This window comes from Ostrea edulis, chromosome 9 (assembly GCF_947568905.1).
Source record: "Ostrea edulis chromosome 9, xbOstEdul1.1, whole genome shotgun sequence".
Taxonomy (NCBI): domain Eukaryota; kingdom Metazoa; phylum Mollusca; class Bivalvia; order Ostreida; family Ostreidae; genus Ostrea; species Ostrea edulis.
In genome coordinates this window covers 15,259,385-15,275,930 of record NC_079172.1, presented here as the reverse complement: position 1 = coordinate 15,275,930, position 16,546 = coordinate 15,259,385, and the positions used below count along the sequence as shown (strand labels likewise).

The following is a 16,546-nucleotide window of genomic DNA, read 5'->3' as shown; positions in this document are numbered from 1 at the left end:
ATATCCATGTGTAAGTGATAGGCTTAAAAGTATACATGTACATATAAACGTCCAAACATTAATTAGAATTAGCATTTATTAACAATCATAAATCAATTCTACAACTACTGTGCGTACCTTTTTACAGTTTTTCACTTTTTTTGACGATTCTGATCCCTCCTCTGCTTTCCGTTTCTGCAACAAACAAAATAAGTCACTCAATATTTGATTTTGACAATATTTTTTGTGTAAAGAAAATGTTAATAAGGAAAATTACAAGCTTATAAATCTCTATAATTAAGAAAAACTCTTTGTAGATTCCAAATAAGTGCACATGACCTAAGAATTAAAAGAGAAAGATGTGAATTTGTAAAAAGCAATACTGGTCAAAAGATTCCTCTAGAAAGAAACAAAAGAATATTTGAATTATGCAACCTAAGATGTATAGAAGATGAATTTCATTTCCTCACCAAGCTCACTGATTGCCCAATCTATGTTGAAGAGAGAAATCAAGTTTTTTTCATGATAAAATTGTATCTACTTAACAAATAAGAATAAATTTACTTGATTGATGGTTAATGAAGACAAACCAGTAATTGTCAAATTGAGCGAATATCTAGTCAAAACTTTCAGATTAAGAGGAGAGGCTTTAGAATTGCAAAAATCCCTCTAGATTATTATTCATACGTTGGTATAACACTGATAGTGTCCACTTACTTTTGTATACACCCAATTTGCAAATCAATTATAAACTTGTTTCCCCATATGCTACATGTACATGTAGTTTGCAGCTCATGTTGTAGTCTTATCTGAAATTTCTTACTTTATAAACTGTTTTTGCTAATATGCCCTCTAGGTCCAAAATTGGAATAAACTTATCTATAGTCCTGTACAAATACAAGTCGACTTCCCTTAATACTAGTTAAAGATGTTAGAGCTCATGCCCGAACTATTAATGCTAAGAATTAACTTTTCCAGATTTCGGTACACCCCGAAATATAAAATAGTGGGCTGCTTCGCCCCATTTACTTGATAGTCTAGGGTTGGTTTGTGCTTAGTCTTTTCGCCCCTACAGTACTAAACTGGTTCCCCGCTGATTGATGCTACACACAAACAACGGGTCAGTAGTGCTTTGATTAGCCCAAATGAGCCAATTTCATTGGCCAATTGATTTTCATGTCGCACTGGAGAGATTCTGAATGGTAGCGCCACACTCAAATTTAATTCAGACTACTTAGATCTGTGCAGTATACTCTTATGTAAAGTATAATGCGCGAATCTGTAAAGTCTGATTTTAATTACATTAGGTAGCACCATTGTAACTTTCTCGAAGCTCGCGCTTCATACTTCACTGTATGAATTCGTAACGTAGTGTAGTCGACTGTGACATCATAGCTACAGTACACGACACGAGTAACGCGGTGGAACAAATTTGCCCCAAACACGGTGGACCTTTAAAATTGTTGGCACCTTTGAAGTCCTATTTTTCCGCGCGAGCTAGACATTGAAGTACACGGAGGATCTCCGTGGATGCCACCGCGCATCTCCGTGGATGTCACCTGTACCTCTGTCGATGCCACCGTGTACCTCAGTGTGATAAAACAAAGAAATAATTTCCGAAATGATTCACCCCAAAAACCTTTTCGCTTAGCCAGCATGCATGCCCCCACCCCATTAATTATTTAGAAATTAGCTATCAATCATTCAATTCTTGTAATTGTTGTTTAATGATACGTTGGTGTTTTCGGTACATATCCGTATGTAGACTTCCCTGCAGACGTTCACACCTTTTTATGAAACGCCCAAATTTTCGACATCCTGTATATAAACACCTGTGTTATTCCTACCACTCGTCGGTACATTGTTTCACGGCACGTGCATCACAATTTCACCAAATAAAAGAAGGGTCATGAACAACGACAATCACATGCCAGTAATTTCAATTTGATAAATAGCAGTTCAAAGAAATGTGTACCATAAGCAATGGTTTATTTTTACGTAAAGTTTTCATTGTAATTAGGAATATGTGATTAAGGTCAGCTATATACAAGTACATGTTTACATTGGAGATGAATTTCATTATGTACTGAACTGTGAAGCAATGTGAGCAAAGAATCAAATTTTTATCACCTAAACAAATAAATATTAAGAATATCTTTACTTTTAAACAAACTTTTAGAAAACTCCGTACTTTCATTAAGAAAATAATAAAATAAAATGTGCTCCCCTACCTAGAATGCCAATACTTCACATTAATAATAACACGTTTTTTAAAGTTAGTTTTTTTTCTAACTTGATAAATATATTTTTGTATACCATTGCATAATGGTGATGAGATCCAACAAATTGAATTGAGTACATGTAGTCTTGAAATATCACAAAGTATAGAGTTGACAACCATTGAAATAAAAATGCAGACGTTTTCTCGTTTATTCAGTGACTCACAAACTTACGCGTCTTCTAAATGAAAGTTGTAAAACAAACGTACTAGGTATTGGTCAATTATAACATAATACGGGGGTAAAATTCATCTCATCTCCGCTAGCAATGGGTTTTCAGTCAACTTTGCCTTCGTGGACGAAAAATCTCGGCTAGCGAAGATGGAAAAAAAGAAGCCTCAGTCTATAGATAGTCCGCTTGCATTAACATGTATTATGAAGGTGAAATCGAAGAATTATCCAGTAAATCCAATGATGTTGCAGTACATATAGCATGTATTTATTTTATTTTTGACTGAGAGGGAGATAGACAGCTAAGCATGTAACATCGTTTTAGAAGGGGGGGGGGGGGGGGGGGGGGGGGGGGGGGCTCATTCATTAGTCCTAACCCGGACCAGCCGAAAAATTTAACATGTAAAGAAAACAAAATGGGAAATAAAAAACAATATCAGATTGAAAGGGGATGGGTAATTAATCAGAAAGAAATTGTACTTTCAAGATTTATATTGAACGTATTAAACTTCCCGTATATGCATACATTCATGAATATTATAATCAATGATTACCAATGCTCTCTCTCTCTCTCTCTCTCTCTCTTGCTTTCATTATCTAATGCATCTAAAGATTAAATTAAAGATTTTAATAATCAATAGCGTATATGAATAAAAGCAAATAATCGTTAAGTCATTTCTGTTTATATTGATATTAGTCTTTTTTCATGAACTAGTTGCATTTGATACCGAGGATTTACATCCTTAAATATTGATTATAGGCACGTCGAATTGGAGAGGGTGTAATTTGAAAACTTGAAAGTTAAGGATTTAGCCTTGTAGCTTGTAGCGACCTACCCACTGCACGATTTAAGAAATTGAAGTCGGAAGGGGGAATTGAGACAGTTTAAGACTACTACCCCCCCCCCCCCACTCCCAATTTAAGATTATTTAAGCACCATTTTTGTTGTTATTTTATCGCTTGTCAAGAAATTTACACAACTTAACCGGCAATATACCCCTTCTGATACATTGAAAAATATGAGTAATGTTAGCACGGGGCTCTATAAAGTTCAATCTGCAATTTGGTCATACTTAGTCATTCAATAACTTATTCAAAATTTTTTTTTAAAAATGTTTGTCGGGTTAGCGGTACTATGATGTATGACTATAACAATGACCTGTGTATAACTGTACATTCCATGCAAATTCGAAGGGGTTTTCGCCTCAGTAGAACAATGGGGGTCAGCTAATCCGTGTATTTGAAATCAACAGAAGTGCTTAGCTTCTTGCAGAAAGTGTGAAATATATTGGGTCGGCGCAAAATACCCGTGATCTTAGACTAGATCTGATATCGCGCCGACCGAATATATTTCGCACTTTTCTTAAGAAGTCAAAACCCAAACTAGCTAACCGTAATTTAGTTATACTGTGACAAAGACCCTAGGAATTTACATGGTATATACTTATTATACAAAAATCATTGCATTATCCAGACACTCCCGATGAACATTTTCTTTTTTTATGAAAACCTCTATCAAAGTACATTGAACATAAGTCTCGGTCAAATGTAATTAACTCGGGATTTTAAAAATAAATCATTCGATGGTTTGTATTTTTGCTTCTATTAATTATGTAATAAATTAATTCCAATTTGTTAATTATCGACAATGCTCTAATTTCTATACTGGATCAAGTTATATTTGTCAAGATGCATATTAACAAAATATGATGGAAGTAATTATGTTAAACAGCGCATTTGTCAGAGAGAGAGAGAGAGAGAGAGAGAGAGAGAGAGAGCACATCGTAATTATTAAACATCCCTATCACATGTTGTACATGTATGTTTTTCATTTACTGAATATACTAATTCGCATTCAAAACAGGAATTGCCTGTAAGTACGCTTTATTTAAACAGAGAATTCAAGAATATTTTAATGAAGAAAGAAGACTATTAAAGAAAAAATTTCAAAACCAGGTTTTCTTAAAAACATAATATATAGTGTTTGGTATCGTTGGAATTGGCTCAAAATGCTGAAAAACAATATAAGTATCAGGAGGGAAAATATTGACATTTTTTTCTTTTCTTAAAATTCCACCCTTATCTTGATTATTTGGCCTGCGGCACATTTTCACGTCTCCCGCAAGGCGCCCGTGGCCAGAACAAAGCTCTTAGCAGCTGTGTGTATTCGCAAATAACACACACCGTGGAACACGGAGGACACGGTGTATCTCCGTGGATTTTCCACCGTGGTCTTTCCACGGTGGGGTGTATAAAACTCGTGTCGTGTACTGTAGCATCGTTGTTGTTTTGAAAGGAACTCTTGTTATACACGCAAGATAACGATACAGTCCAAATCCTGGCTGTCAAATATTGGCGCTTACCTGTTGTACACGAGAGAAGTGAGGTCAACAGGGTACCAGTTTACTATAGTACCTGCTTGCACAGAGTGGTTTCACTCTGATAATGAGAAGTATTGTGTTATGTTTCCCCGAGTTCAACAGAACTGTTCAATGAATAAGCGGATCAAATGTCAAAAGTTAGGATGCTTTGATAGAGATATGTCCTCACACATTTTTGATCCGCCTATGCATTGAACACGGGAAACTCTATGCAACTGATGTAAACAGTGCATTGTGACGTCATATTCAGCGTCGGTGTTTAGCAAATACACAAACATAGGAGACATGGTACAAATCGCGTTAATCGAGGAGTGATTATATATGATTAAGAAATTAAGATTTACATGCTTTTACGGAATTTATGTAACATCTCTGAACGACGTGAACTAGGGTAGACGAGATTCAAAATGGAGAAATACATGTCCGCGCGCTAATATTCGAATCGACGCCATTGGGACCAAAATTTTCAAGTTCCATGGGTATGGTTTAATTTTTCATCAGTTATCTATATTTTCCTTTGAAACATGTATATACGTTTTACCTATAGGGAGAGCTCCGCTCTCACGGCCCTTCGTGCCGTGAGATGGCTTCGCCCTCTATTACCAATACATTTTGTCATAGGCAGTTACACAGTTGAATATATACCATGCTGACCGCTGTGGCAACTTCACTCATCTTAAGACTATAATTCCACAGCTTTTTCAATGTCCTTATCATACCAACACCATGCACCAACTATTTCAGAATGGCTTTAAGCATTTTCACGTTTCAAGAAAATACAGGAAACTCTGGTCACACCCTAAAATTAAATTATCTGAATAACCTTTATTATCCCGGTAACAAATCTGCTTTCAAATGTAATGGAAAATGTTTTGTTTCTCCAAGCGGGTTACAACCCGAATTTATCTTGTCAATTTCTGGTTATTTTAATGTAAATATCTCCCAAGCATATTGTCCGCAATACGTGTAATCATTTGCCGGCATGTAGCATCGCCACCTGTATGGAGTGCCAAATTAACATAAACTCAAATCATTGAAGATATCTTCAGTTATTTGAAGATATCATCAATTCATTTGATGCGCGCAACAATTTAATTAAAGATCTCTTCAAATAATTAATGAAGAGAGCAATAATTGATATCATGCGCGCATTAAATCAATAGATGAGAGCAATAATTGAATTGATGCGCGCATTAATTCATTTGATGAGAGCAATAATGGATTTAATGCGCGCATTAATTCAATTATTGCTCTCTTCAATTGAATAAATGATATCTTTAATTCATTTGAAGAGAGCAATAATTCTTTTAGAGAGAGCAACTAAATAATTAAAGATATTTTCAATTCAACATATCCACAATTGAATTAATGATCTCTTTAATTGAATTGTTGCTCTCTTGAAAAGAATTGATGCGCGCGTTAATTCCTTATACAAAAGCATTGTAAATAATTAAAGATATCTTCAAGAGAATTAAAGAGATCATCAAATTATTTATACCGAGCTCTAAATCAATTATTGCAAGCAATATTTCTACGAAATTAATGCTCTCATCAATTGAATTGAAGAGAGCAATAATTGAATTAATGCGCGCATTAAATCAATTATTGCTCTCATTAATTCAATTGATGCGCGCATTAATTCAATTGATGAGAGCAATAATTGAATTGAAGCGCGCATTAATTCATTTGATGAGAGCAATAATTGATTTAATGCGCGCATTAATTCAATTAAAGAGAACAATAATTGAATTGATGATATCTTCAAATAATTGAAGATATCTTCAATTATTTGAGTTTATGTTAATTTGGCGCTCCATACACCTGAGGAGTCCTTTGTGACTACGAATATTCTGCCAGTTTCAGTGTGCGCATGGTTTAGAAATGTTTAAATAAGATTTTAAAACGGTTAAAACACATTGTGATATCCTCATTAGTGGAGCTGACAATGTCAGGTGATAAAACACCCCAGTCTTTTACTGAATTTACGAAAAATGATCATCACCGACACTCCTTATTTAATGATGATATTGCAGAGGTATAATGTTGTGAATGCCGCGTCTGTCTGTTGGCTTTACGTATTCATTGTGTTGTTTTATATGACTATTTTGTTGGTACCTAGTGATCTCAACGGTCTTGCTTCTACGGTTCAGCCGATAGGTGACAGGGTATAAAATTAATATTCATTTAACTGGCGGCCGCCACTTAATTTAAGTGCGCGGCTTTCTGCGCAGAAGTGCAAACTTTCGAATTAGGTCTGTCGTTCTTAACTGGCGATCGCCACTTATTACCTGGCGGCAGCCGCCTCTTATTATCTGGCGGCCGCCATATAAATTAACTGGTGGATGCCACTTATCATCTTCGCCGCCAGATAAATTAAGTGGCGGATGCCAGTTTATTATATGGCGGCCGCCACTTAATTTATATGGCGGCTGCCACTCAATTTATTTATATGGCAGTGCCAGTTATTCAACTCCTCTCTCTTTCTCTATCTCGCTCTCAAAATAAAAGGGGTGCAATCCATCCCCAATGCTTAGTAATACATGTATGTATGTGATATACAATTAAGAGCATTAAATTATTGTTTTTCGATTGTGCTGTTAAATAAATGTTTTCGATATCAAAGGTCGACAGATTCGCGCAAGAGCAAATCTTCATGTGTACTTAATATGCCAACGTGTTAGGCACGTACATGTAGAACCACGGAGCTGACCCTCCATTTTTTGACAACGTTCAATTTCTGTTATTTTCACATGCAAACTAATTAGGTTATTTTCACATGTGAAATAAGATTAATTGGCGGATTGGCCCCCACCCCACTCTTTTGGTGGTAGTAATAAATTAATGCACGCTTCAATTTAATTATTGCTCTCATCAGTTGAATTAATGCGCGCATCAATTGAATTAATGAGAGCAATAATTGATTTAATGCGCGCATTAATTCAATTATTGCTCTCTTCAATTCAATTGTTGCGCACATCAATCGAATTAATGAGAGCAATAATAGATTTGATGCGCGCATTAATTCAATTATTGCTCTCTTCAATTCAATTGATGAGAGCATCAATTTCATGGAAATATTGCTAGTAATAATTGATTTAGAGCTCGGTATAAATAATTTGATGATCTCTTTAATTCAACTGCGCGCATCAATTCTTTTAAAGAGAACAACAATTTAATTAAAGAGATCATTAATGCAATTGTGGATATGTTGAATTGAAGATATCTTTGATTATATAGTTGCTCTCTCTAAATGAATTATTGCTCTCTTCAAATGAATTAAAGATATCATTCAGTTGAAGAGAGCAATAATTGAATTAATGCGCGCATTATATCAATTATTGCTCTCTTCAATGGAATTGTAGCGCGCATCAATTCAATTGTTGATATCATTAATTCATTTGAAGATATCATTAATTCAATTAAAGCGTGCATCAATTCAGCTGAAGAATTAATGCTATCATCAATTCAATTAATGCGCGCAATAATTCAGAATTGAAGATATCATTCATTATTTGAAGAGATTTATAATGAAATTGTTGCACGCATCAAATTAATTGATGATATCTTCAAATAATTGAAAGTATCTTCAATTATTTGAGTTTATGTTAATTTGGCGCTCCATAAACATTTCTCTATCTAACTGCTCCTCTCTGAACCACACTGTATGTGACCCAGATAGTATGGGCCCCCATACGATGCATCGTCGCAAACCACGGCCAGTATATGAAAATTGTACCAGCGCTGTGCGGACTCTGGACTGTGACTTGAGACGATGCATACAGTGGCTGAGTATTCTAATTGTGATTTGTACGAGCCTTTTCTTTGATGTTACGAGACGAGAAGTTTAGCTTGTGTCTTAAAAATCTTAGTGTTCTGTTAGCCTTAGTACAGATGTTGTTAATGTGGGTTTCCCGGTTGAGATAAGATGTTATCGTGCAGCCCAAGTATTTTGTTGATGTCTCATGAGTCAGGATGTGGTTGTAAAGAGTATAAAATTGGTCGTCGTTTTTAGATATTGTAAGAACTGCACATCGCTACATGGGCTCAATTCATAACGTCTTGCATTCTTCTCATTCACTACCACTATAAAAAAAAAAAAGAAGCAGGGGACAGTCAACCAATATTACCTTTATTTTACAAATGAACTATAGTAGGGATGGGGTAGTTGAAAAAAAATTATATAGCCGAGTGTAATTAATTACAAAATTTCATGTAATTCGAAGTAATGTACAATTGGGCATTAACCCAACACCCAAGCTTATTTGACGAATTACAGTCAAGGATAGCATGTGTTTTAAAGCACTTTGAAGTTTTCCCAAATCCAATGGTCGAAAAACTCATGATGATAAAATGCAGCTGCAAACTTCCTTATTAGTACTAATACAGAGCTCCAGATAATTTTTTTTACCACAAAGAGTATTTACTCCCTGATTTTCAAATCAATACGTATTTTGCTTTTCAGAAAAATTCAAAAGTGTATTTTGTTAATTTACTGATTATCTTTGGTCTTTTGCACAGAAGATGTAACCAGATAAACAATACTTCTTCCGTTAAACTTTAACTTAAAGTTTATACTAAAAGGCCGCTCCAGCTATTAATGGGGGAAATCATTTGCAGTTCTTTTTATTACACATGTAAAACTATTCATTGTCATTGGGAATTTGATATTTATCATTGATGCATCAAATTTGAATATGTCAGCCACTCAGTCACATGATTATGATCCAATTCTGTATATCATTCGTCCACGATTGATAATGGGTTTTTTTTCTCTGTGCTTTCGACTGCACACTAACTCTTTAAGAAAGAAAGTATAACAAGTAGGCCTATATAATAGTGTTTTGAGTTAACTCTTCCAATTTTTCAAAATTGTGATTGTCATCAAAACGTATTTCATAGCGCTAAATATCATGTATGATCAAGCCCTGGGCTAATCTTAATTCATATACCGGTATATGAATAGATAATTCATATTTATATCATACTACATTGTACATGTATCACAAATACGCGGACTAATACGCATTACTTTGGGAGTGTAAAGCGTATTTACATTCGCTAATGCATAATAGTACGCATGATTTTCAACTTAAATGCGTATTTGGTCAAATTTAATGAGTATTTACGCTGATACGCACCTTATCTGGAGCTCTGCAGTGACTAATATGATCGATATTAACATCTACAATATGTGTGTGACGGTCAGACAACCTAGGTTCAAATCCTGGTCACGGCACCAATGTAACCGGTCTAGTCTGTTGCATTTTCTCCATTTCGGTTAAATGGTTTGGTGATAAAAATTTGAAACTTCTTGAATGTGATGTGTAATTAGACTAATATATTGTCAAAGTAATTGTAGTTTGATTAATTACATTGGTATGCAATTGACCCCATCCCAAATATAAACAGACACAAGTCAATGTCAAAAAGGGGGAGCACTCCTCCTGCTCCCTGATTCTACGTGCCTGATTTACCAATCATGGTCTTACCGGAGGCATAAATACCAAAAGCTTGATTTGTCAAACATACAAACTGGACTTCGGTTGTTGTTTTAATAAATGTTAGCTGACTGCTCACTGTGGTATTCATATTGCTCTACTATGCTCTGCCATCATAAAAAAGTATGAAAGAGATTAGGTACATACAATTAAAACCAAAAATAATAAACAACATAGAGACTTAATGAGCAAATCTAACCCAGGCGAGACAGAGATGATGAATGATTTGAATTATCTCCAATCCCCCCCCCCCTTTCATAGAAGATAACTTTCTTCAGCTCATAGATATAATTAATGTAGTAATAGGTATTGAATGAGGATGAAAAAGATATTAAAGTCTATACAATGAGTTGAATTATGTACTATCTCAGAAAGAAATTTCCACGGCAAGAAGTTGTCTTTACGGCTAAAGGTATCAATTTGATATTAGATGAAATGTTAAAACCTAACGCCATGTTTTCATAAGATTTAAGAAATGAAACTTATAATTCTTTATTTGATGCATGTATCAAACGAAAAATTGAACAGAAAACTTCATCAATGCGTAGTTTACAATGCATGTGTGGAAATTCCCGTTCTATAAATAGCGCTAAAATTAGAACGGCCGTTAGGGGAAGACGCATTCCAGAGAAAAGTAGCCCCGCATGTTTATCGCAGATGAACTCCGGACGAAAATTTTTTTTTTTGAGACAGAAATCAAACGAATTTTTCATCCGATCAGCATCGTTGTTAAGTCATCACTTTAAAAGTTATTGAATGATATATGTTTCTTAAATGGCATTATAAATCATATTATATGGGTACATGGAAATACATGTATATCTACTGTATTTTTTATCAGATGATCCACATAACCCTTCTAATTATAGGGGTATTACAATTACATGTACTTGCACTGTAGGCAAATTAATGCCATTTTAGAAAAAAAATTCTTGAAAAACATGACCTTATCCATCTTCAGAAATGGGCTTTACTACATTAACAGACAAGAAAATCTTAGATGCTAAAAATACGTCACCGTGCTTCATGAAGAGCGTTATAAAAAGCTGGCCGGTGTGAAGTGTTGGCTCATGTATTTACAAAAATGAAAATTATATCTTATATTTACATTCTACTTTCACAATTTTTGTCAGGATTCCCAGTTGTACTATATTTATCAAAATCCATATGCGCATGTGCACAACTGCATCGCATTCATGAGGAAATCACTATCATTGCAATTGGCAAAGATGTCAATGGCAAAACATTGGAAACTTAAATATACCGGTATATGAATGTAGGTAACACATTTTTCAATATGATAAATAATATGTGATTTGCATAAGAATAGTAAAGCTTGTGTGAAAGTTGTTAATATGTTGACAAACCACTTTAGTATAATTATATGAAATCAGATGTACACCAAGGGGCGACCTAAGTCCTGCACTATTTAAGATCAATGATTTTCCATATCCTACTAAGAGAATGTACCTCTTGATTTGAACATATTTTATTGTATAAATTAATTCATATCATACTAAAGGTTTGAACACAGGTTCTTTCAACTTACGGGGTTATCACCCTAAATACAACTGTCAATGGCGAATATTTTAGTACTAATTCAAAAATATTTGATACAGTTCATTCCTTCATTGAAAAAAGTCGAAGATTCAGTATTTAATATTCTTGTGCAAAATGTAAGTAAATATGTACTCACTCAATACTTCACTGTAAAGCTAAACATACATGTACTTCTGAATCCAAAATATTGTATGTATTAATTGTTATATTCTTAACTTAACCGGCACATAGTCATATCCTCAAATCAAATCCTTTTTATAATTGTTTATTTTTTCATTTATTTGTCTTCTTCTTCAATCTTTTGTTATATTTTCATGTACTATGTTAATTTTATTTTGTCATAACTACCTTTGACCTATGGAAAGGGCTTATATGCACTAAGCACACGGTACTGGTGTCACTTTACGTTACACTTATAACGTCATAAATTGTGGCAAAATATAATCACGAAAGCAACGTCACATTTTAAACAAATTCATTATCTCCAAGCTGTAATATCATAACTAAAGCACATGCATGATTTAATGTTTAAAAATTGAAAACAAATCTTTGTACGTGTATAGTGTACATTCATAAAAATTATGAATTCTTAGAAATACTCCAAAGTAGCAACAGCAGGCATGTCGTATGAAATAAGGGTACCCGTTTCGGTAGGTTTCGTTTTGCTTCGGTAGATTTCGTTTCCTTTCGATTTCGTTTCGCATTTTACAGGTAACCATCCCATGAAATAAGGCTTGCAATTCTTATGAATATGACCTCTGAGAAATTTGAACACAGTAAAAAAAATCAGTTTTGGTTTTTTCTAGGATATATATAGACTTGCTCAAGTCTCTATGTTTAATAATCATTGGACTCTCTTTAATACTTTTTATTAATGCCAAACACGGAAGGAGGGGGGGGGGGGTTAAAAACTCCCGTACGTTTCTGTCATCGATCTACATCGATCACGCTCTAGTGGAAAAAAACAACAACAACCAGTGCATAGAAAGTACATGTATATGTAGTTTTGCGCTTTATAAATGAATAATAATAATAACCACGGTGAGTTGAAGTGAGAGTTAAAAACTTCCAAATAATATTACATTTTAACGTTTTAATGTTCACTTTCATTTCTGAATAAACAGTAGAAAAGGTATACAGAGTGTTATTTATATTCGTATGTTTTACTTGCGAATCGGTTAGTTTCAATATATATATCATATTTAGTTTTGAAGGGGTGGTCTCGTGAAAACCGTGTGACTTTAGATTTTTTTGTCAGATGTTGAACTTTTGATCTAATGATATTGTTATTCATATGCGGAAATCTTGATTTGTATTCGATAATCTTGATATCTATATGCGGACGGAAATTTTGATTTATATGTGAGAAATCTTGATATTCATATGCGAATTTTTTTTATTTTACTCTACGAGAGAGAGAGAGAGAGAGAGAGAGAGAGAGAGAGAGAGAGAGAGAGAGAGAGAGGCTTCCTCTACTCTTCTGGAGTACCAACGCTTGTGGGCGAAATATTCCAGGGGCAATCGCTCATACCCGCCAGAGATCACCTGGGTCCTAAATACAACAGTGAGATTGTTCAACACGTCACTGATACTCTAACAAGATTTTGACATTCAATTCATTTAATATGTGACTTATGTATATATCTTTCATTCATTGGAAGGGGGGGGGGGTACATAAGTTCTAACACGCTATATATATCCACCGTTCTGGTGCCTGTGCTCACATCCACCTCCTAGGGAATGCTACAGGCTGGTGCATGTTGGAAACTGTAGGAGGGTCCACAGTTTGCTCTGTACTTGCTCTTTAAACCAGGTAGCACGCAGGAGACAGGTGAGATGCGCAGAGATCTCTTCCCCCTTAGAACGTGACCACCCGTTCAGGTCCAGGCACCTATGTCCACATAGGGCCCCCTGTGTTGCCCCTACGTTGGTAGTCAAACTGGCCGCCTCCCCAGTTCCCCACAAAAAATTGCACGCGACCCTTTCCGCCATATATGTAAATTTGCACCCTGTTTCTGATTACGATTAATAAATATTCAAATTTGTATCACTCTTGTTAATCCAGCTAGCTAAGCAGCCTATGGGGGATTACAGGGCAGCCACCCAAGCTTCGACATAGCTACTGGGTTTATTCAGCATATTAGGGCAAGGTCAACTATTCAATTCAGGCCAAATGTTTCACAGCTGGTATTGCTGTATATTTATTAAAGTTTAATTTTAGCAGAGTAGCTCCTCTAGTTAAATTTAAGACATCCGAGGTCAGGTCATGGTCAATGAAGCTAATTCTTTTATCAATTTTTGAAATTATGCATTTCACCTACAATCAATAATGACTAAATCCATGCGTACATATAGCATGTGTACATCAACATTATCAAATATGAATCAAATATTATGGAATATAAATCGAGATTTATATAATTATCGAATATAAATAACAAGGTTACCAAATGTAAATAAATAACAAGATTATCGAATATAAATCAAAATTTTCGCATATAAATATTAAGATTATCGAATATAATTAAAATTTTCTCATATATGAATAACAAGATTATCGAATATGATTAAAGAGTTTCGTATATAAATCAAGATTTGTATAATATTGCAACGTTTTACACACCGTAAGTGTATCTGTTCAATGCTGAATTTTTATATGCATACATACAGTACATCGTCGCAAACCACGGGTTATTGTTTCATTCTATTTCACAAACGTTTGTGAAATAGAATGAAACAATAACCCGTGGTTTGCGACGATGACATACAGTAGTACATGCAACAAAATGTAGTCTGTACAATTGTCATTTGATAAAGTCAATTAAAGTATATGTACCAGATCTAGAGCAAAACATATCTATGAGATACACATGCTATAGCTTAAATACCTTGTATACTATTTTTAAAAATCATTTTAATTTAGATTATTCAAAAATAATACAAGCAACATTTTACGTTTTAGCTAGACGTAGGTTGTGTACATTGACGTCGCGTCATTGCGCGACAAAATCACATGGGACATTTATTTGGACATTAAGTATCTTTTCGTTTTCCTAAATGGACGCGGGATAAAATGAAATGTTGTATATTCTATATAGTAAATTGTATGTACTTTCTGTAAGTTATATTCATTAAAATATTCGCGTTGGAATAATGCTTAGAAATAAGACATAAAATGGTAGAATTGTTTAAAAAGCGCGGTATTTGTAGAATAAGGACATTTCACTGGACACCGATAAAATCAATCTACTTCATGGATATACTCAGAATTTTATAATACTGGTATACATTGTACTCTACGATACATGTCATTATAAATGTAACAAGGATAGTCAACTTCCCCCTGTATTAGGCGTGCTACTGGTCATGATGATTTGCATTTGCAGTCTATCTACAAACACGGGACACCACTGACAGGAACTGTCTTTGCCATTTTTAAGGTCGCTATATCAATTCTATGAACTAAATATTTAAAGTAATTGGTTTATGGTTTTTAGATAAGGACGTCACAATCATACACCAATTCTTACGTTATTTGGGACAAAATCAATCATTTTATTAATCTGTGGATAAAGCGTATGCGTATTTCATGTAACGCGGGACAACGAAAAATGACGACATCTGAGTGTATTTATTGCTAATGAAATGCGTGTAAATTATATCTTATATAAGCTATTATCATTATTTATATATTTTCCTTGCCATTGATGTATAGGACTTTAATAATCCACAAAATATACAACTGTGTAAACATAGTGGAAACATTTTCTAATGCACGTATGAAAGTAACACCAGTACCGTGCGCGACAGGCATTGTGCCTGCTGCCTAATCCCATTTATGTATGTATTTTCTATATATATATATATATATATATATATATATATATATACATGCATGAATAAAATACTATTGAAAATTAAAAAATTAATTACAACTGTCAATAAACTAATTACTGAATGAATATGTACACAACGCAGATGATATTTGTATTATATATATTTTTTATCACTTGCTATATTGGTCTGTAAAAGAACCTTAATAAATCAAACCTGAAAAATATTATGAAGAATTGGTAACAATAATGATAAACACTAAGGTCTTGATTTTCAATTAGACTGGTCGTTTTATCAAACACAATTTTACTTTTCAAGATAGTTTAACTGAGTGTGTCAACTATTGTAAATACCCGAGTGTTCATGTCAGAAGGTGCTCATGTCACTAAATCTAAACTCATAAAAAAAGGTTTAAAAGCATATAGAAATGATTTCATCGCCATAAACCCTAGTATTGAATGAAGACCGCTTACGTGTTTTTCATTGTACAGTGAAACCTATTCTTCTGCGCAAAGGCCAAAGTTCCATAACTCTTGATGAAAAAATAGAAGATTTTTACAAAGATTTATTGTGTGGCAGTTTACACCACATATTTTGCAAGTATACTCTTGGTGTGCACAAAAGGAGTGTTCATTCTGCTTCTCTGTCGGGGCATTGGAGACATCCTTTATATTGTGATGTCATTAGTTCTATAACAGTTGTGTGTTATTGGGCTTTTACTTTTAGAAGAACTCGGAAGTTGTACGAACTTGCTTATGATCTTATGTTTTCTGATCTGTCAGTTTTATTATCTCGTACAAGCGCAATAAATACAAACAAATTATGGGTTACATTTATTTGGCGT

General features: G+C 34.3%; 1 protein-coding gene across 3 annotated transcripts in view; it reads right to left on the bottom strand.

Moving 5' to 3' along the window:
• Positions 1-5,606, bottom strand: part of LOC125658870 (pseudouridylate synthase 1 homolog) — a 35,283-nt gene extending 29,677 nt beyond the window's left edge. The window contains exons 1-2 of one of the 3 annotated variants that reach the window (XM_048890306.2): positions 5,456-5,606; positions 118-174 (exon numbers count right to left, since the gene is read on the bottom strand). In XM_048890306.2, the coding sequence (XP_048746263.2) occupies positions 118-174; positions 5,456-5,527 (129 nt within the window). In that variant the 5' untranslated portion in view covers positions 5,528-5,606. The other 2 variants (XM_048890307.2, XM_056148637.1) reach the window with 2 other exon arrangements.
• Between the last annotated feature and the right edge of the window lie 10,940 nt (positions 5,607-16,546).